Consider the following 23,146-nt stretch of genomic DNA (forward strand, 5'->3'; position numbering starts at 1 on the left):
ATTGGGCATCGTTTAAATGCCACGGCCTATCTGAGCATTGTTTCTGACAATGTCCATCCCTTTATGACCACCATGTACCAATCCTCTGATGGCTACTTCCAGCAGGATAATGCACCATGTCACAAAGCTCGAATCATTTCAAATTGGTTTCTTGAACATAACAATGAGTTCACTGTACTGAAATGGCCCCCACAGTCACCAGATCTCAACCCAATAGAGCATCTTTGGGATGTGGTGGAACGGGAGCTTCGTGTCCTGGATGTGCATCCCACAAATCTCCATCAACTGCAAGATGCTATCCTATCAATATGGGCCAACATTTCTAAAGAATGCTTTCAGCGCCTTGTTGAATCAATGCCATGTAGAATTAAGGCAGTTCTGAAAGCGAAAGGAGGTCAAACACAGTGTTAGTATGGTGTTCCTAATAATCCTTTAGGTGAGTGTATATATAGACCACTGCAGCTTTTTCTTTCCTTTCCAACAAAGTTGAAAAGGAACGTTTTGAGTGAAGAACAGAAGCGTTCAATTTGCAGTGGTCCCTTAATTTTAACACTTCTGTTCCTCACTTTTAACATGCACACAAACGCATATATACACGCACGCATGCATGCAAGCACGCACACACGCACATATACATGCACACACACACACTTGAAATCCTTGTTCCCTATCCCCTAAACCTGACTCTGAACCTGTGTGTGTGTGTGTGTGTGTGTGTGTATATATGTGTGTGTGTTTATGTATTTGTGTATATTTGTGTGTGTGTATTTGTGTATATGTGTTTGTGTGTATGTATTTGTGTATATTTGTGTGTGTGTATTTGTGTAATAATGTGTGTATGTATTTGTGTATATTTGTGCGTGTGTGTGTGTGTACGTATTTGTGTATATACGTGTGTATGTATTTGTGTATATATGTGTGTATGTATTTGTGTGTGTGTGTGTGTGTGTGTGTGTGTGTGTGTGAGTTCTAATGAATAGACAGTGAGTCATGCTTTTCTCATCTGGTCGTTAAGGATCTTCCTTGTCAAAGACGAGTGTATCGATTCTTTTTCCTGAATGTCATCCGTGTGTCCTGGGTGGTGTGTGTGTGTGTGTGTGTGTGTGTGTGTGGGTGGTTTGCTGTTTGTTTTTCTAGCTCCCTGAGACACACACACACTGAAAATTTACTTAACCAAAAACAAAAGACATAATAACTAATCAAAGAAAGACAAACAGAGAATGAGAGAGAAGGACAGACAGAGAAGACAGAGAGAGAAGGACAGACAGAGAAGAGAGAGAGAACGACAGACAGAGCAGACAGGGAACGATGGAGAGCATATTGGGTCTGTGTGTCTGGTGTTGGGGCCAGTTCCCTCTGCTGATGTCACCTAATGAATATTTCAGAATTCCTGACAGTCCAACAATAGTCTTTGGGTTGGTATGAAACTGAACAGAGCAGGTGCAAACCAAAAGGAAAAAAACTCCTGAGTGGAATTCCAACATTCTCGGTTTAGGAGGAATCTGAGGCTTGGTTGAAGTTGATTGTGTCCCTGATAACTGGATATTTTTAGTAGACTGATTTCACAGAGGGTGGGGAGATGTAGGACTCTATTGGCTGATTTCACAGAGGGTGGGGAGATGTAGGACTCTATTGGCTGATTTCACAGAGGGTGGGGAGATGTAGGACTCTATTGGCTGATTTCACAGAGGGTGGGGAGATGTAGGACTCTATTGGCTGATTTCACAGAGGGTGGTGAGATGTAGGACTGTATTGGCCATTAGTTGGGGTTTGTTGGTTGTGGAGTCTTTTTTTTGTACTGAATGACCCACACTTATGTGGTTAAATCAGCCGATCCATTAAGGAATAAATGGCCAATCAGGATACAGATGAGTTAATGCCTTTATTTTTAAGTGCCAAATGTCACCCTACTCTCTGCATAGTGCACTAGGGATGAGTGTCGTGCCCTATCGCTAGGGATGAGTGTCATGCCCTATCGCTAGGGATGAGTGTCGTGCCCTATCGCTAGGGATGAGTGTCATGCCCTATCGCTAGGGATGAGTGTCGTGCCCTATCGCTAGGGATGAGTGTCATGCCCTATCGCTAGGGATGAGTGTCGTGCCCTATCACTGGGGATGAGTGCCGTAACTCCTCTTGTTTAATTTCCATTAGTCACCAGCTCTAATGCGATGTTACTCTCATAACTTCACCCAGGTCCTCTGGGACACCACAACGATTTGTAAAACAAACACTTTGTTTGTTCAGGCAGTGGTTTAGTTTGTTTTGATAAAGTAATGACAGCTGAGTCTGTGTGTGTGTGTGTGTGTGTGCCTTGGAGTTGTATTCAAGACGGAAGTTGTTTTGCTTTCTTCCAAAACCGTTGGTCCTCAAGGCATTAACAGTCAAAAGGCAGTAGAAAGCTGAATCCACGGTGATCCTCAGCTTATAGGACATCACATTTGAGAATCTCGAATTGGAGAATATTTGACAATATTACGATTAAGAACAAATGTGTTCTACACAAACGTCTTTAATAAAAGTAACTAAATATGAATTATTGTATTTGTTCATCTCCGCTTCTCTTACATACTTAGATTTCATGTGTGCATGCAAATTAGCATTCTTTCAAACAGGTACTGTTTTAACAGATTTTTTATTTAACACACAAAGTACAAAGAACACACAAGTGGAGATGCTTATAGAATTACAATTGTCTTTTAAATTATCTTTGTTTCTTTTTTAAACTTTGTACTGACTTGATTAGTCAATCACAATAATTTGTTCTTTCAATCCAGTAATCATGATATATGGACAGTACAATGACATACAGTGAAATAAAAAAAGGAGGTGAGTAAAGCTCTGACATTGCTTGTCTAACAGGTGTTTTTAATTTGGGATAGTCTGACTCAGTCTAGTTATGTCTAACTCAATCTAGGTTAGGCTAGCTTTCACTAACTCAGTCTATTGTGTTGAGTCTGTAAACCAAAAGGACATTGGTTTTAATCACGAAGCCAGCAAAGTTAAATGTGTCCTTGGAAAGTGAAATGTGTCGGTGAGCAAGGCAGTTACCCAGACTGCTCCTAGGCCACTGCTGAAAGCAAGAAGGTTTTCTCAGTTGTCCTTACCTGGTACAATAAAAAGTATAACATCAAGGCAAAATTATTGGGATATTAAGAGAGCAAGTTCATGTAAATCAGCTTTGAAATCCTGCAGCTTTCTTGTCTTTCTTAATGATGTGAAACCTCCTTCCTCTTCCTTGTATACACATTCTGTCTCTTTTTTCCGTTTTGCCTCGTTTACTCTCTCTTTTGGTCTCAACTGCTATCTTTCTGTTGCAGTGTTTTCCATGACGGCCCTATAGCTGGGAATATTCCACTCTCCTGCTGAATGTATATTTTTAATAAGAGTGTTCTCTGAGCTGTAGCTGTTCTGACCAAACACCAGATTCCATGCTGATGGTTTTAATAAACCCACACCTCCTTTTCTCTTCCTTTTTATTCCTCTCAGCTCCTCTCCTCCTCCTCTTCCTCTCTTCCTCTTTCTCTCTCCTCCACACAGAGAAACAGAGAGAAGCTCAGATGACGAGTGAAGCAAAGCTGCAGTATAAGCATTTCTTCTGCCTTCCCTTGATCACACTCTCCTCTCCCCTCCTCTCCTCTTCTCTCCTCTCCCCTCCTCTCCTCTTCTCTCCCCTCCCCTCCCCTCCCCTCCCCCCCCCTCCTCTCCCCTTTAGACTTCCTGATGTAGGAAGAAAGTGGGCTTTGATGTCATTTAGTTCACTTAAGCTGGGGGATTGATTGGTCTGATACACACAGGAAAACACAGAGGCTCCTAATTAAATTTGATCACTTTAAAATGCTGCTCTTTAGGAACTGGTTGATCAATGGATTGTTTGTTAATTCCCTAGTTCCTCTCTCTTCTGCTATCTGTCTGTCTCTCATCCTTTGTGTCTTTCACTCTCTATTTCTCAGGCTCACCCCCCCCCCCCCACCCCCCCAATTCTCATATTGCTGGCAGTAAAAGCGTAGAGATTTTCTGACCTGTGATGAATATGTTAAAGACTTCAGTCCGCTTGGCAGACAGACAAGGTTAGTTAGGATTTACTTGCACACACATACACACACACACGCGCACAAACTTACAGCCTTTTGATCTTCCTCTTCCTCCACTCTGAATCATGCTATTGCATGATGAGGAGACAGGAGAACACTAACACTAATAAAATATGAATCTGGGGATATATGACAGAGATATGGAGAGAGTTGGACATATCAATATATATATAGAGAGGAAGAGTTGGATAGATAGAGAGGAAGAGTTGGATAGATAAAGAGGAAGAGTGGGATAGATGAAGAGCAAAGGGGTTGGTTTACAAGGGGTCGGACGTGTGAAGCAAACATGAGTTAACGCGTCTAAATTGTCTTATTTTGTTTCCTTTAATGCCTTAGGTTAATGAGAAAATGTCTGGTCTCCTGAGAGTAAACTTTAAAGTTGTGAAAAATCTGTGCAACTTTTTGTGCCCAACTACCGTGAAGGCTGAGGGTGTTTCCACTTAAAGTAACAGTTTCAGCCTATTGTGGCTATCTGAGCATCATTTAGACAAAATAAGTATGCAGCAAACACACAGTGGAGCAAATCCTATAGCATTTTCATGTAGAAAAACTGTAGCTTTTAATTGAAATGATGTATCCTGCAGTAGCCTTCATGTGGTGTTCAACACAGGCCTACCGGCTCCCTGTTGTTTTACAGAGTTGCATTAAACATTCAGGGGGATTGTGTGGCCTGAACAAACACTTTTTAGGTACGGGTTTGCAATTGTTTGTGATTTTACTATTCCCTGTAAACACACAGTTGTGTGACTGGGATGAACAGTTGCCACTAAGGCCTCTTAGGAAATGGCATATTTGCATGAAGCCCTGCTGCAGCTCTGATTGGCTGTGGCTCCCAGGCTTGTGCTGGGTTCTAGGCCGACACATTATACCGATTGGCTCTTGCTCTGTCATTTTGTTGACTTCCCATTTGTTGCACTGGAACAGGTTCTGATGCGATTCTGTCTATGACATCAGTCTCTTCTATACTGGAAACTGACTGGGCGAGTGCAGTTCTGGAAGGAGCTTTGGGACCGCACATGCATCTTAGAGGAAACGTTTCAATCTTCCATTGATTGCATGATATCAGCCTTGTTGTTTACATATATTCACACACACACACCATTTAGTTGTTGCATCTTTCCGGTCTTTCCTGTCCCATTTGTCTCAATTGGACTGGCTGTCTGCCGGGCTTTATTCTCCCTGGAACTACAGAAATAGACTTTCCGTTCACACACACACACACACACACACCTTCTCGGTTGACCCAGAGTGGTGAGACTAATACTCTCTCAATCCCCAGACCCATCAACCCCACCAACAGTCTGACCTTGTCTGCACGTACAGTACACCCAAACACAAACACACAGACACTGACACACACACCCAAACACACCCAAACACAAACACACGGACACTGACACAAGCACACACACACAAACACACAGACACTGACACACAAACACACTGACACACACACACACACACACAACCTTGACTTCCGCCCCCTTCCTGCCTTCCTGCCTTGTGACAGAAGATGGTTTGTGTATTGGAACAGGGTTATATGTATGTATGCATGCCCGTGTGTGTGTGTGTGTGTAACTGTGGTCCGTCCTTAAACTCCCCAGCAAGGCTAATTGCTGCGTCTGACTATCAGAGAAGCAGCATTCTGTTCATTCTGTTCAAAGCAGCCTGATCAGAGGTGGAGGTTGGCTCACAGAATAAGAAACAGAAGGAAAGAGGACTTAGAGGGAGAGAGGGAGAGAGAAGGAGAAAAAGAGAGAGAAAGAGAAAGAGCGGGAGAAAGAGCGGGAGAAACACAAGCGTCTAATCTTAGCAGTTTTTTTCAGTATAGAAAATATATTTTCATATTCGTTTCTTGTCTCCCTCACACTCCCTTTTCTGTCCCTCTCTCTCCCTCTCTCCATCTCTCCCTCTCTCCATCTCTCCCTTGCCCTATCCTGCATTTCAAAGGACGGAAGGCAATTATTATTTCAATGCCAAACAATTTCCATCATTTTTCTATGGTCAGATTGTACTCTTTGATATGTGTGTGGGAGTGGCAGCGTTGGAGAGAGATGACCGTGGAAGTTGAATGAGCAGAAGAGGGAGGAAGGGGGAGAGACTGGTCGGTTCAGGGGGAGATAACAAAATAGGTTGAAGAAATAACTCCCAGAGTTCAGGAGAGGGAAGGCTTGAGGCCACACTGCCTTGATCCATGGTGCACACGCACACACACACGCACACACACACACACACACACACATGCACACACACATGCACACACGCACACACGCGCACACACACTCACGCAAGCACACATACACACACGCACACACACACACACACACACACACTCATGCAAGCACACATACACACACACACGCACACACTTACACGCACACACACACGCACACACACATGCTCACACACACATACACACACAAACACACACGCACACACACACACACATGCACAAACACACATGCACACGCACACACACACGTGCACACACACACACTCATGCAAGCACACATACACACACACACGCACACACTTACACGCACGCACACACGCACACACACACACATGCACAAACACACAAGCACACATACACACACACACAAACACACACGCATGCTCATTCACAAACATACACACATAAGTACACACGCACACACATACACACACGCACATACACACACGCACATACACACGCACATAAACTAGCTCACCTTCTCTCTCTCACACGCACATGCAGTCACATGTGTGAACACATCAAACACCTCCACATGTCGATCCACACTGTGAAGCTGTCATTGAAATACCAAATCGACTATCTTGCATCCAGCTGAGAGCCTGTGAGGAACCCTGTGGGGGATGGTATCAGTCTGTCATTTACTACTATGGAGTCTGGAGTTAGCCACGAAAAATTCAATTGTCATACGAATTGCAAGTCTTTCATATGAAAGAGATTTCTGTGACAATACTGCATGTGTTTTTCTACTCCATCTTTTTTTCGGTCAAAATCCAAAACAGGTGCGTTTTGACTAAACGATTAGAACCGATAATAAAACATTGGAACTTGGCAGCATAACAAACCAACACATTGATCACTCAATATCTGATCCTGAATGGCACCCTAGACCCTATGTAGTTCCTAACTATGGCACCCTAGACCCTATGTAGTGCCTAACTATGGCACCCTAGACCCTATGTAGTTCCTAACTATGGCACCCTAGACCCTATGTAGTGCCTAACTATGGCACCCTAGACCCTATGTAGGGCCTAACTATGGCACCCTAGACCCAATGTAGTGCCTAACTATGGTACCCTAGATCCTATGTAGTGCCTAACTATGGCACCCTAGACCCTATGTAGTGCCTAACTATGGCACCCCAGACCCTATGTAGTGCCTAACTATGGCACCCTAGACCCTATGTAGTGCCTAACTATGGCACCCTAGACCCTATGTAGTGCCTAACTATGGCACCCTAGACCCAATGTAGTGCCTAACTATGGTACCCTAGACCCAATGTAGTGCCTAACTATGGTACCCTAGATCCTATGTAGTGCCTAAATAGTGCACCCTAGACCCTATGTAGTGCCAAAATAGTGCACCCTAGACCCTATGTAGTGCCAGGTGTGGTGCCCATCTGAATTGGCGGGTGCAGCGATTGAACACGTTTAATTGCTCACACTCACAAGCTGAATTATCTGTGTCAAGAAAATCAGCTGTGCCACCTTTTGTTTGAGTTAGTCGCCACGGTGACCTCAGAGTTTTACGGGAACCTGGACTAGCAGTTTGTTGCTGAGCAACAGCACTGTACAGCAGGCACTGCTGCGCGTCATTAGAAGTTGACAAGCACCAACCTAGGCGACAGCAGATAACTAGCGGCAGTCTTCACTCTGAGGCTAGTCAATAAACATGTGTATGGATTGCTGTCCGACAGGGAGAGAAGGTGATGTTATAGCGTTGTAGCGCCGGGTCGCATGTGACCAGTGAGAAGGTTCTTATTTGAAGAGCAAATGAATGTGACATTGTTTTGAATCCTGTAACCTGGCTACAGACTGAAGTGTAGACAAGTGTAACTGTCGAAGGGCAACATGGTGTGCTGGAAAGCCTCTGTGTGGAACGGGCAGATTTTGTAGCCTTTTTTTGGTCAAAAGGAAATTTGCTGAGGACGTCTGGTCAAAGTCAGGACATTTTTCCCTTTCATTGTTTTATACATTTGACCTTTTCATCATCTATACATTCACCTTTTCATCATATTTTAATTTGGTGTTTTTTAGAGATTATATAGGCTACCATTAAACAATGTAGGTCCAGTATCTTTTCTGCTTACTCTAAGATATTTTTTTTCTCCATTTAAGGATACACTGAAAGGGATTTCTCCCCCAAATGAAAAAAAAAACACAGTAATAAATACATTTTTGAAACGGCGGGTCTTGACAACCTTTTCACGAATAGTGCTAATTAATATGTTTGTCTAATGAAGGAGATGCTGCGTAGAGAGGGGCCAACTTACTGTGTCCTCCACACTCCTCTCAAAGTGTTCACTTGGCCCTCTCACTGATTCCTAAGCACTGGAGTCATCGACTAAAGGGTATTCCCACCGTGGTTAAAATCAAGAAGCGCCACGAACAGTGGTCCAGCTGAAGAAAGACAGGAATAAAGAGAGAAAGGAGAGGGAGAAGAACGAGAGAAGAGAGGGAGGGAAGAGGGAGACATCTGTAAATAGGAGCGAGAATAGAGAGGGAGACATGGAGGTGAAGAAAGGTGAATATAGCGTAGAGATGGAGGGTGACTGAGAGCATCGATCCTTCTCAGTCTCATCTGTCCATCCGTTCTGTTCATGTCAATACTGTCTGGGCCTGGTTGGGGAGTCAGGGCCCTTCTTGCCCACATTTTCATAATGACTGGGCCCTCAAAACCAATGGGCGGGGAGAGGGAGGTAGGTGGGTGGAGAGACCGGGCAGGGGAGAGGAGGAAAGAGAGAGAGAGAGATAAAGGGAGAGGAGAGACAGACAGGCAGAAAGACGGGAGAGTGGCAGGGAAACAGGGAGACAGAGACATGGAGAATCTCCATATGTTAGCATGCGAACTGCGGGGCTGCTCTGAATACCAGTCTACAGGCTGGGTTGAATAGGCGTGTTGAGCAGTGCACTTCATTAGGCCTGCACCAGAAGGCCGGGACAACACACGACACGTTGGCGTGACGCTCTGCCTGTGTCTGTTCACTGTCTGCGCTCCGGATCCCCTGCTGAGGTTGTTCTATGGATTGGCTGCCTTGTTTGTTGTCAGCAGTGTTTGTTGGCATGAGGAGCTGGGGTTTCCAAAAGAGCGGTGTTCAGTACAGGGACATGCCCACCGTGCTGTGTGTTGGGCCAGTGGTGTTCAGTACAGGGACATGCCTACCGTGCTGTGTGTTGGGCCAGTGGTGTTCAGTACAGGGACATGCCCACCGTGCTGTGTGTTGGGCCAGTGGTGTTCAGTACAGGGACATGCCCACCGTGCTCTGTTTTGGGCCAGTGGTGTTCAGTACAGGGACATGCCCACCGTGCTGGGTGTTGGGTCAGTGGTGTTCAGCACAGGAACATGCCCACCATGCTGTGTGTTGGGCCAGTGGTGTTCAGTACAGGGACATGCCCACCGTGCTGGGTGTTGGGCATGTGGTGTTCAGTACAGGGACATGCCCACTGTGCTGGGTGTTGGGCCAGTGGTGTTCAGTACAGGGACATGCCCACCGTGCTGGGTGTTGGGCCAGTGGTGTTCAGTACAGGGACATGCCCACAGTGCTGTGTGTTGGGCCAGTGGTGTTCAGTACAGGGACATGCCCACCGTGCTGTGTGTTGGGCCAGTGGTGTTCAGTACAGGGACATGCCCACCGTGCTGTGTGTTGGGCCAGTGGTGTTCAGTACAGGAGTAAAGGAGGGCTCCTTCTTGATGTTTAATTAATAGACATGTTTTCTTAAATAATTTTCTAAACATTTCCACACGGGGATTAAAACGAATCAAACCCCCCCCCCCTCCTCCCCACCCCCCTCCCCCAAGCCGCCTTCGTTCCCCATATTAATCATTCTCTGTCACCAGGAGTTCTTGTCGCAACCCAGGAGGGGGACACATTTGGGCGTAACACAACATCAACAGGGAACACATCGTAAACTCTCTCCTCTCTTCCTTTTTCACAGACAGATAATTTTCCCACCGAGCCCAATTACATGGGCAGCAGGCAGCAGTTTGTTCAAAGGTAAGGGCTTCCAGTTAACTGGTATCTGGACGAGATAAGGGCTAATAATCTAGTACACTACCCACAGTGTCTGTATAATCTAGCAGAAATCAGACAATAAAGAACTTTATGTTTAGTTTATTCCCAAAAGTCTCCCCATATATATATATATATAAGTCTTCAATCCCTTAGATAGTACATATCCTTTTTTGTATTTTTTTCTTATTTTATGTTCTTTTCATGTAGCAGTTCGACGTTCAAGGACCCGGAGCGAGCGAGCCTTAGAGACAGTGGTCATGGAGATAGTGACCAGGCCGATAGCGACCAAGACACTAACAAAGGTTCCTGCTGTGACATGACGGCCAAGGAGGCCCTGAAGATGAAGGTGACGGGTGTGAAACCTCCCCCTCTCGAGCAGGGTGAGTCCCAATTACCTCAGAAAGCTCTGCTGTCTTCATGACACGATTGGTTCCTCGGGTCCCCAAGTAAGCCCTGTCTGAGCCCTGAAAGGATCTTTTGTTTCTGTGGTGTTGGACGGGTCAAAGGCCATGTAGGGGGTGCTTCAAATCCTCTATTTCAGAGTGCAACTGGGAATTTACGGGGACTTCTTTACAGAATATGGTCCCAGTACGTTGGTATATGTGATTTGATTCTGTGATGTTACCAGTATATATTGGTCGCCTTAAATGTCTGCTGTATTAGGACAAAACAGCTGTGAGGAAAAAATGCTTTTGATCTGTCACCAAAATACAGGTGCTAAAAACAAAGCCAGATATCAGCAGTTATTGATGGTGACCAGGAGCAATTAGGATGTAGTGCCTTGTTAAAAGATAGACATTTTACTCCTTCAGGGATTTGATCTATTGACCGTTTGGTTACTGGCACAATGTCCTGACCATTCACCGCCAGTTCTAGTCAATTGCCGGGCTTTTGTTGTCGTTGTTCATAAAAAGTTGGTTTGAAATTGTCTTCCTTAATGACCGGGTTACTGGTGTTATACCTTTGCGTCTGGAGCAGGTGGAGTCCTACTTTGAATGACCTTCATGACAACCTTTATTCTAGAACACAGGTGTCAAACCGTTTCCACGGAGGTCCTAGTGTATGCTGGTTTTAGTTTTCCTTTACATTTGTGCCTAGTTCAGACCTTAACAACCAGGTGAGGGTAGATCCTAACTTATTAGTGACCTTAATAGTCAATCAAGCACATGGTTAGAGCGAAAACCCGCGGACACACGGCCCTTCGTGGAACTGGTTCAACCCCTGTGATCTAGAGGTGTATGTGGTACCACAAAATGGCAATTAGGTGTGTTTCACAAGCTGAATATGCTACTTAATGTAGTGTGTTCCTTCTGAGACTCTGACATCAGCCTCTTTCATTTTGAAGAGATTTGGTGTAATCGATTACAAAATGGGGTCTCTGGCCAGCTGGTAGCAAGCTTTTCCCTGTTTGTTCATCTTTTTCCACAGTAACTATAAAGCAAACAACATTATAATCTCACAAGCTGTGTTTGACACGATTTGTCTGTAATCTTGATAACAGTAAAAATATGCTAGATGTTTGCTAATGTTGCACATTTTATATCACACATGTAACGTTTCAATGGAAGACCCAATCTCCATGCCTTCACATGGTAATTTGTAACTTCCCATCAAGTAAAATGCTTATTTCTGCCATTGAGTGGGTCTCTGGTATTGAGCGGGGTTCTGGTATTGAGTGGGTCTCTGGTATTGAGCAGGTCTCTAGTATTGAGCGGGTCTCTGGTATTGAGTGGGTCTCTGGTGTTGAGCGGGTCTCTAGTATTGAGCGGGTCTCTGGTATTGAGCGGGTCTCTGGCTTGCCACCCACATCACACTGCTTCGACTGATAGATGCGGTAAAGAGGTCAACGGAAACTTGAACAAAACAGTTGAAAAGACGCCTGGAGGGGAAAGGGGGGAACCCGGAATCTCCTCATCAAAATGATCCTACATTTCAAACTATGTTGAGGCAAAACTCAGGGTATGGTGCTTGTGTGGATGTCAACCCCGATATATGTTAATGTCACCTGCACCTGTCATTAGCTAATATATGAATTTGCCATCCAATATGTGAATTAGCCATCCAGTATGTGAATTAGCCATCCAGTATGTGAATTAGCCATCCGATATATAAATTAGCCATCCAGTATGTGAATTAGCCATCCAATATATGAATTAGCCATTCAATATGTGAATTAGCCATCCAGTATGTGAATTAGCCATCCAATATGTGAATTAGCCATCCAGTATGTGAATTAGCCATTCAATATGTGAATTAGCCATCCTCTATGACAATTAGCCGTCATCTCTTGCCATCACCTTAAACTGAAAACTTCTACTTATGAAAACACAGAAATGATCAGCTGACGTAGATCAGATGTTAGATCAGATATGGTCACTGACTGCGTTTCATTGACCACTTCTTTCCATGGACCACAAGACGGTGCTTGCCACATTAGGCTGCCTCGTCTGATTGGTTGAGTAGCTCGGCTTTCTTTCTTTGTAACAACGTTCTTTTCCTCTATCCTTTTTAACTCTTTACATCCCTCTCTTTCTCTCTTTCTCTCCCCCTCTCACTCCTTCATTCTATTCCTCTCTCTCCCTGTATCTCTCTCTATTACTTTCTGTATCTCTCTCTCTCTCTCTCTGTCTGTTTATTCCCAGCCGCATTATCAGTTTATCAAACCAGACAAGCCCATTATGTTTTCATAAGCCCAACCACTTTACTCTTTCCATTTAGACCCTGTTCTCCTTTTCCACCCCCCACCCCTTCTCCTCCTCTTCTCCTTGGTCTCGCTCCTCTCCTCCGCTAGCAGCAGTGTGATAGTGTTAAAGTTTGATAATGCAACAAGGGAACGTCTTGGCGATGGGGCCGACCGACAATGTAACATCCTGCCTGGGAAGTTGATTATGAATAATTATTGTAAGCGCTGTTGGAGGGACAGATTACACATGACATGTGTAGGACAACAGTGGAGATGGACTGGGGGGGCTCATATTCAGCCTGTTTATCTGTCTCCGGTGCCCCACTCCGTGGAGGGATATGGGGGTGGGGGTGGGGGTGGGGGGGTGTGTGGGCGGATGGGAGGGAGGGGAAGAGGGAGGAAGAGAGAGAGACGGGGAGGAAGGGAGGATGGGAAAGAGGTAGGAAGGAGCCAGCATCCTCAGTCAGTTTTACGTAGCAGCAGGCTGTCCGGGAATGGAACTAAGAATGTAGGACAGATGGACTGTTATTATGGACTGATGTCCTTGGTAGTACTGACGAGTAAATAACAGAAGTCTTTTTAAGACTGGGTTATTGACATGGACTGTTCAATGTTCCTTGTCTCTGTGGTGATTTAGATACCCCAATTCATGTTTGTAAATTCAACAGAATAAAGAAATGTATTCCAATAATCAATAATCTCAGGATCATCTTTCTGAAAATAGACCCTTCTAGTAACAAGCTCTCGAAAGTTTGTCTTTTCATCAGGATTTAGATTTGAGGGGAGATGCAACGTTGGCAAGAGGAATTGGTCAATTAAAGCAGCCATATGTTTCCCATTTTGAAAATGTACTAATTTAATCGTCCATGAGAATGGCTCAGTGAAAAAGATGGAAATTATGGAAACATTTATATGCAACGATGCTGACAACAAATTATGTTTGCAGAGAGCTAAGCATATCAAGCAACGCTCGTAAAGTTGAAGATGCACGCAAATACACACTGACACGCACACACGTTGATTGATACCCCCACCTATCTGATACTCCGTATAGGCGCCCACTCCCTACCCCCACCCCACCCCCTAACTCTCGTCTTCCCTCTGCCCGCTCTACCCTCCTCTAATCCCCCCTGCCTTAATCCCGCCTCCCATTGCTGTGGGGGAGTGATGTCATGTTTAACTGGCAGCAGCTTGGTGGGTCTGGCCAATCACATCAGTCCCGGTCTTGGGGGTGGGTGTGCATGTGTGTGCATAAGTGCGTGTGTGTGTGTGTGTGTGTGTGTGTGTATGTGTTTGTGTGTGTGCTGGCTGTGTGTGTGTGTTTGTATGTGTCTCGGTGTGTGTGTGTGTGTGTGTGTGTGTGTGTTTGGTGCTGGCTGTGATCCAGGGAGTCTTTATTGAGTGAGGCAGAAGACTGCAACAGGGGGTCATACTCTAAAAGCACTGGCCTGTGTTCCACTGGTGTTAATACAACATGGGGTGGGGGGGGGGTGACGATGGAATGAGGGGTGCAAAAAGTGATGTAGGAGAGAGAGATGGAAAAAGCAGATAGATGAAGGCGGAGAAGGTGATAGAAATAGAGAAATAGTGGCAGTGACTAATGTTGTGATAGTGTTCAGGCCAATCTACCTCTGCACACACACACACTCACACACACACACTCCCACACCGACCTGTTTACTTAGCTAATTGGGACACCCAAGTTGACTGTCCTTAAAATCTCCTAAGTATACTTCCCTTAACATTTACCTCATTAACGTAACATTCATGCCAAAACTTAACCTGGCACTAATGTCAATTCCTTTAACTAACCAGTAATTCCTAAACATAATTTAATATTAACCTTAACCACAATTGTAACTATTGCCCTAAAGCTAAACATGAACCAAACACGAAAAAGGTTTTGTTATTTAAAATAATTCCACAATGATAATTTTCCTCTGATGAGTTGGGGACATTTTTGTCCACACTACACACACTCTCACACTACACACACTCTCACACTACACACACGCTCACACTACACACACGCTCACACAACACACACGCTCAAACAACACACACGCTCACACAACACACACGCTCACACAACACACACGCTCACACTACACACACTCTCACACAACACACACGCTCACACTACACACACGCTCACACAACACACACGCTCACACAACACACACTCTCACACAACACACACGCTCACAAAATCACAGTCATGTCAATAAAATGAACACCATACCATACCATACCATCTTCTTCCGCTTATCCGGGGCCGGGTCGCGGGGGCAGCAGTCTAAGCAGGGATGCCCAGACTTCCCTCTCCCCAGACACTTCCTCTAGCTCTTCCGGGGGGACACCGAGGCGTTCCCAGGCCAGCCGGGAGACATAGTCCCTCCAGCGAGTCCTAGGTCTTCCCCGGGGTCTCCTCCCGGTGGGACGGGACCGGAACACCTTCCCAGGAAGGCGTTCCGGAGGCATCCGAAAAAGATGCCCAAGCCACCTCAGCTGACCCCTCTCGATGTGGAGGAGCAGGGGCTCTACTCTGAGCTCCTCCCGGGTGACCGAGCTTCTCACCCTATCTCTAAGGGATCGCCCGGCCACCCTGCGGAGAAAGCTCATTTCGGCCGCCTGTATCCGGGATCTTGTCCTTTCGGTCATGACCCAAAGCTCATGACCATAGGTGAGAGTAGGAACGTAGATTGACCGGTAAATCGAGAGCTTCGCCTTGCGGCTCAGCTCTTTCTTCACCACGACAGACCGATACATCGACTGCATTACTGCAGAAGCTGCACCGATCCGTCTGTCAATCTCCCGTTCCATCCTTCCCTCACTCGTGAACAAGACCCCTAGATACTTAAACTCCTCCACTTGAGGCAGGCACTCTCCACCAACCTGAAGCGGGCAAGCCACCCTTTTCCGACTGAGGACCATGGCCTCGGATCTGATTTTCATCCCCACCGCTTCACACTCGGCTGCAAACCGTCCCAGCGCATGCTGAAGGTCCTGGTTAGAAGGGGCCAACACGACAACATCATCTGCAAAAAGCAGAGACGAAATTGTGTGGTCCCCAAACCTGACACCCTCCGGCCCCTGGCTGCGCCTAGAAATTCTGTCCATAAAAATTACGAACAGAACCGGTGACAAAGGGCAGCCCTGCCGGAGTCCAACATGCACTGGGAACAAGTCTGACTTACTGCCGGCAATGCGGACCAAGCTCCTGCTTCGGTTGTACAGGGACCTGACAGCCCTTAGCAAAGGACCCAGGACCCCATATTCCCCAAGCACCCTCCACAAGATGCCGCGAGGGACACAGTCGAATGCCTTCTCCAAATCCACAAAACACATGTGGATTGGTTGGGCAAACTCCCATGAACCCTCCAACACCCCGTAGAGGGTATAGAGCTGGTCCAGTGTTCCACGGCCCGGACGAAAACCACACTGTTCCTCCTGAATCCGAGGTTCTACTATCGGCCGTATTCTCCTCTCCAGTACCCTGGCATAGACTTTCCCGGGGAGGCTGAGAAGTGTGATCCCCCTATAGTTGGAACACACCCTCCGGTCCCCCTTCTTAAAAAGAGGGACCACCACCCCGGTCTGCCATCCCAGAGGCACTGTCCCCGACCGCCACGCGATGTTGCACAGGCGTGTCAACCAAGACAGCCCCACAACATCCAGAGACTTGAGGTACTCAGGGCGGATCTCATCCACCCCCGGTGCCTTGCCACCGAGGAGTTTCTTGACCACCTCAGTGACTTCAGCCCGGGTGATGGATGAACACAATATTATTAATTACATGTAGGGCTTAACTGCAGCAACTCTGTTGTGTTTGTGTGTGTGTACGTATTTGACTCAATGCATTGTGTCCAACACTAAAACATTAGATTGACTTAGTCAACTGTTGGACCACTGGTGGGTCCACGAGGAGAACAGAAGACACACGAGGAACCGCTGAAGATGCCTTCCCTCAGTTAATACGATGGATGGAAACAGCCACTACTTAGAGCAGTGCTCAGGGCACACTACTATGGTGTGTCTGTAACACACACACGCACACACACACTGGCACAAAACACACACACTCTGTACATCTTTTCACACAGACCGACACATGGACACACAGACATTACAATATAAAAACTGTGGGAAAAGAGCAAAGCCTCCAAAGTGCATTATGGGTCAAACGGCCCTGGGTCTTGTGAACACACGCATACCCAGACCCACATCCATGGCACACTCAGACACCCCCGATGTGCTGCGTGGTTGTGTAGTTCTCATCATAGCTTTGGCCCCTTGATACTGAAGCACTTATCTCTGCTTCTACCTCTCCAGCATTTGTGTGTGTGTGTGTGTGTGTGTTTGTGTGTGTGGTGGTCAGCACGTCTGTAACAATATCAGTTGTTGAGCACAGGGCTACAAGGTCAGGTTCTTTTTGACACCAGGCTGGGCTTCTGGACTGCAAGGTTGACAGTCTTCCTTTCCTTTTCCATCTCTCTCTCACTCCTTCTTTCCCCTCTCTCTCTCCTTATCTGTCTCCTTCTCACTCTCTCTCTACTCTCTGCCTCTCTCCTTCTCTTTTCCTCTCCTTCTTTGTCTCTTTCTGTTTCTCTCAGTCCTTCTCTCTCCCTCGCCCACCCTCTCGCATCCTCTCTCTCCTCCCCTCCTCTCTCCTCTCCTCCCCTCTCTCTCCTCCCCTCTCTCTCCCCTCTTATCACTCTTTCTCTCCTTAACTCTCTCTCTTTTTCAGGTAGCAGGAATCAAACTGCTTCATAAAAAAAAAAAAAAAGGAACAGTAAGCAATTTAGCGAATGTGTAAATATTCCCCACCTTCCAGCCAGTTTCAGGAGTGACAGTGTGTGTGGTGAGTGCAGGTGTGTTTATGTGTCTACAGAACGGCCTGACAGTCTTGTGTTGCTATTTGACAGTTTTCTGGGTTAGACAAACGTCTTCAGGTGAAGTGGAGGGTCATGAAACCAATCCTCCAGTCTATTTAAATGTGCTGACCGTTGCCAGTAGTGGCTGGTTGTCAAGTCATTTTTAGACGTTTCGTCCCACCTGGACTAATGTTATAAATAGACATCAATCTGCTTTGAGCCCCTCGGGTCTGTGTGTTTGTGTGTGTGTGTGTGTGTGTGTATGTGTGTGTGTGCATGTGTGTGCTGGTGTGTGTGTTTCCGAAATGACATTTGCTTGCTCAGTTGAGCTGACACCATCGTCACCATCTCCGTCAGGCAGCAGAGAGACAGCAGAGAGAGAGAGAGAGAGAGCTGATGTAGGTGAAATACAGAGAGAGGGAGGGAGATAGAGAGAGGGAGGGAGGGAGATAGAGAGAGGGAGGGAGATAGAGAGAGGGAGAGAGGGAGGGAGATAGAGAGAGGGAGGGAGGGAGGGAGATAGAGAGGGAGGGAGGGAGATGGAGACAGACAGAAGTATGGGGGGGGGAATGGGGAAGTGGCGGGGGGGGGGTCGGGAGGGAAGAGGAGTGGGGGGGCGGGGGGAGGGGGGTTCATGTGGGTGTTCCATCTGACCTCTTCTAATTAACAGTGATTGCTTCGTTGATAATCAAATTGCTTCACCTTGTTTCAGAAGCAGGGAGGGAGGCTTATACATGTACTGTACATATACACAGAGAACGTACAGAGGGATCACCAGCTGCTGTATGGGTACCAGGGAAGCCATTTGATGTTATTGACCTAATGTTATTTGTGTCAATGTAATAGCTTTTCCCCTGCAACCACAAGGAGGGTTTAGAGCAGCACCAACACACACACACACACACTCACCAACACACTCACACACACGCACGTCATGCTTAAAGACATGAACCTACACACACACACACACACACGCGTATTGATGTGTACAAACTGCATACACAAAACACACCCGTCGTTGTGTTGGCAGCACCGGAGCCAGGTCTGACAGATTGGCCGTGACCAGTGTGAACGATTCGATTAGATATGCTACTGCTCATTTTGTGTGCGTGTTTGGGTGTGTGTGCGTGCGTGCGTGCGCGTGTGCGTTTGTGTGTGTGCCAATCTCAAAGAATATACCCTGCGTCTTTCTACTCACCAAAAATATCTCTGAGAAACCACTTGGTTTCTCCGTTTCCCCTTTGAGACTGTTTCTACCTCACCTACATAACCCAACACCTCTTTTCACAGCCTCAGTGTCTCTATATAACCCCACCCCTCCTTAACCTACCTCTACATAGCCCCAAACCTCTCAGAGCAAACTCACCCCTCTCTACATTACCCCACCAACCTCTACATAACCACACTATTCTCTACATAACCACACTATTCTCTACATAACCCCAAATCTCTCAGATCAATCCCACCCTTCTCTACATATCCCCCCCCCCCTTCATAACCTCACCCTTCTCTACATAGCCCCCCCCCCCCCATATAACCTCACCCTCTACACAACTCCACACTTCTCTACATAACTCCACACCTCTTTAAATAACCCCACCCGTTCTCCAAACCTCTCTTTCTTTCTAACCCTCTCTTTCTCTTTCTCCCTTTGCCTCCTTCTTCACGTTTTCTTTCCGGGATTCTTTGATTACTTGGGAGAATCATAATAAGAGGATGTCGTTTAAAAAAAGCAGAGCAATTTCCACCACATTAATTAAACGGTCAAGAGTCAAATCTGATGCCCTTTTCACACTATACGCATCGCCATGGCAACTCCACATTCACCACTTCCCCTCTCTCTCTCTCTCTCTCTCTCTCTCTCACTTTTCCCCCTCTTTTCCTCTCTCTTTTCTCTTCAGAACATCCCTTTCTTACTCTAGCTCCTTTTCTATCTCTCCATCCTTGGCGGGTCATTTTAAAGCCTTATCTTCCTGTAAAAAGGCTATTTGACATCATTTATATTTCATGGCTGCAGATAATGTGGTCCTGCTCTGGCTGAGTGGTAGTCTTGAGTTGCTCCCTCTAATTAGCTTGGAATCTTGTGAATTTCCGAGCACAGATGGACAGACGCACGTGCGTTGGGGCTCGACGATGTCTGGAATTACACGTCGTCCCTTTGACCTTTCCAAACATTGTCTATTTGTATTTAATTATTAATTTATTTAAACGGGCGCGCGGTTATAGGGATGAGGTCAGTTTGCGGGAACCAAACATGGGCTGAGGTTGCTCAGTAGATCCACACAGGCTGTGTAGATGCGGTGAAACTGAACAACCCTGAAAGCTGATTGGCTGCATGACACGGCGTACCTCCCGTGTGACATCACAAGTTACCGGTCTATTTGGGTTGGTAACTTGGTTTATAATAGCAATCAGGCTTCAGGGGTGTGTGTTGGGGGGGGGGGCTGGCTGAATGACTGGCCGGCTGGCTGACTGGTTTGTTCCCTGGCACATGAGCCATGCATCACTCGCCCGTGTGACTTATTGTTTAATTAGAAATGAATAATGAAACAGGGTTCGTCACAGTGATTGTAATTTCTCAGAGCCCTGTAGAAAAACATCGGTTAGGCTCTCGTAGCCCAAAACGATTGGATGTCAGTTACCTTATTAGCTCACCTTTTAATGCCTAGCCTTTAATAGGCCGGGGTTTTCAGCACTAATATTTAACAGGCCCAGGTTTATCAAGTGGAAAGTCTTTCATCCGGGTAAGCCACAGTTCTTGCCGCTGGGATCCGTTCTGACAGGTTTGCCTGTAGGGCCCAACCTGAGTGGCTCGTTGATTTCATCTTGTACCCGTGATTTCCTCACTCAACTGGGGGAGGACGTTGACAGTCAGTGGATCTGACGTCCTTCTATCTGGATACAGATCAAATCAACGGGGCCACTTTAGCTTTGTCCTGGTCACAGTAGGAAATAGATGCAGGTCTTCCCCTATAAGCCGTCGGTTTCATTTGAACTGTTATAATTCGTGTTATACAATTGTTTGTTTTAGGCAGAGGGAATGTGTACGTCCTAGACCAGTCAACAGGCAAAAAAGGACAAATCAAATGACTCAAGACTACCTGGCCCGACGACTCATTGACCCCCCCTGTCCGAAGACCTTCTGGTTGTTTTGCAGATATAGTTTCTGCTTGATGATGCCTGCTGTCACTGCCCAGTCGTCTGATCTGGATTCAGCATTTAGTCTCAGGACCTAGCCCTCCTTCATTTATCCACACGCTGTTCATCAACATGCAAAAACACAAATGTGGCCCAAAACGGGCCTGTACTCTTATAATGTTCACCCAGTGTAGCCTGGACTGACCCCCCCTCAGAGTTTGGTTCCTCTCTAGGTTTTTCCTTAGGTTCCGTCTGCACCAGGGTGTTCCTAGCCACTGTGTTTCAGTATGTTGTTGTTGCCTGCTCTTTAGGGATCTAGGTCAGGTTCATTTAGAAGCACTTGCAGATGGAAACGCTTTATTAAATTCCTTTGATTGATTGACCAAGGGTTCATCACGGCAAAACAAGTGACAGGAGGGAGAAGTAAAGTATATAATGTTCTGGATCCATGTGAAATTTGGCGCAGGTTTCGAGCTCCCCAATCAACACTGTTCAGTTGCATTACGTGTGTAGAACATATAGGCAAATGCGGACACAGAGAAGGCCATTTGGCATCCTGCCCTGCTAGTGGCTCTTCACTGCCCGACGTGGCCAGGCTCTGACCGGCGTGGCCAGGCTCTGACCGGCGCGAGTCAAGAGAAGCTAGGTGGGCCTGCGTCCCAAAAGGTGTCTAATTCCCAAATAAGTGCACTTCTTTGGAATGGTGTGTGGGAGATATTCCTCCCTTTCCGAGAAGACAAGCACATTAGACGAGCCATTATAAAGAAGGTTTGGCCTAGAGATTTCGAGATGTTGGGACTGGCTGGTTGACTGACTGACTATATATTAACAGCATGGGAAGGGACATATTGACACCCACTCTCACACAACACGTACTGTATATTAAACGTTTTGGAAGAGCCATAGCGACACACACATTCAAACACACATTCAAACACAATACCCTAGCATCTCCTTTTTCCATCCAGATGTCAGTGATCTGCTCTCCATGATCTCTGACTCAAAATAGTTGTTGTTTGTTTATCAATACTCTAGTAATTACCTGATCTGTTTATAATCATGATAGTAATTACCTGATCTGTCTATCAGTACTCCAGAAATAACATGTTCAGTTTGTCATTACTCTAGTAATAACCTGATCGGTTTATCAGTATTCTGGTAATAACCTGATCGGTTTATCAGTACTCTAGTAATAATGTGATCTGTTTATCTATACTCTAGTAATAATCTAGTAATAAACCTTTGTGTTCATTAATATTGTAGTAATTATATTGTCCAATATATAGTTCAATCAATATGTGATACACTAGTTTGTTCATCAATAATGTGCAAATAATCTGTCTGAATACTACCACTGATAAATAACACACGCTGTAATATTGAAAGCGTCAATCAAAATATAAAATGAATGAAAGCCTTAACATACAAACCCTTCCAGATGTCGTTATAATCATTCTCTGACAGACAACACAAAACCCCAATTCAAGTGACATTCAGCTTTTTCGGCTCCTAAGGAGAATATTACTATTGTACGCTGTTTACGTTCATCACCATGGCGATGTCGATATTGAAACCAAAGCTCTGGGGCAGAACCAGAACGTGTGGCGGATCGGATCAGTTTCTGGGTTCCTCACCGCATTTCCTAATTTTAATTTTTATTTCTCAGCATTCTAAAGCACAAAAAAATAATATCTATATATTCTCGGTCTCTATCTTTGCGTGTGAAAGCCGAGCTCTCCGTTGGCTTGACGACGTCTGGTCATATTATCACAGGCGCTGTTTGATGCGGTAGCGCCTTATTTATTAACACAGCAGCGCTGTATGCTCTCCAAATAGCACCCTATTCTTCATGTGTGCTAGTTTAAAGCCCTCCTCAGAGGATGTACATTACATAAGGGGGATGGTGTCATTGACGACTCTGGGGTTGTGTTTGTGAGTTAATGATTAACATCTGGTGAGAGAAGACTCAGTAAAAACATGTTAATTAAAGACTTCACTAACGTTGGTTTAGCAGGTGGCATATGCAGAAGTTTTGCGTTGTGTGTGCATGTGTGTGTGTGTGTGTGTGTGAGAGAGAGAGAGATAGACGTTGTCACAGTTGTCTGTTAAATAATG

At 45.9% G+C, this 23,146-nt stretch overlaps 1 protein-coding gene across 2 annotated transcripts in view; it reads left to right on the plus strand.

The window, feature by feature from the left end:
* The window catches only part of pcdh17 (protocadherin 17), a 77,766-nt gene that overhangs the window by 21,011 nt on the left and 33,609 nt on the right, over window positions 1–23,146 (plus strand). Inside the window, exons 3-4 of one of the 2 annotated variants that reach the window (XM_010886580.3) lie at window positions 10,260–10,318; window positions 10,544–10,716. In XM_010886580.3, the coding sequence (XP_010884882.2) occupies window positions 10,260–10,318; window positions 10,544–10,716 (232 nt within the window). The remainder of the gene's footprint in view (window positions 1–10,259; window positions 10,319–10,543; window positions 10,717–23,146) is intronic. The other variant, XM_010886581.3, reaches the window with a different exon arrangement.

Source organism: Esox lucius, chromosome 22 (assembly GCF_011004845.1).
Source record: "Esox lucius isolate fEsoLuc1 chromosome 22, fEsoLuc1.pri, whole genome shotgun sequence".
In the NCBI taxonomy this organism is placed as follows: domain Eukaryota; kingdom Metazoa; phylum Chordata; class Actinopteri; order Esociformes; family Esocidae; genus Esox; species Esox lucius.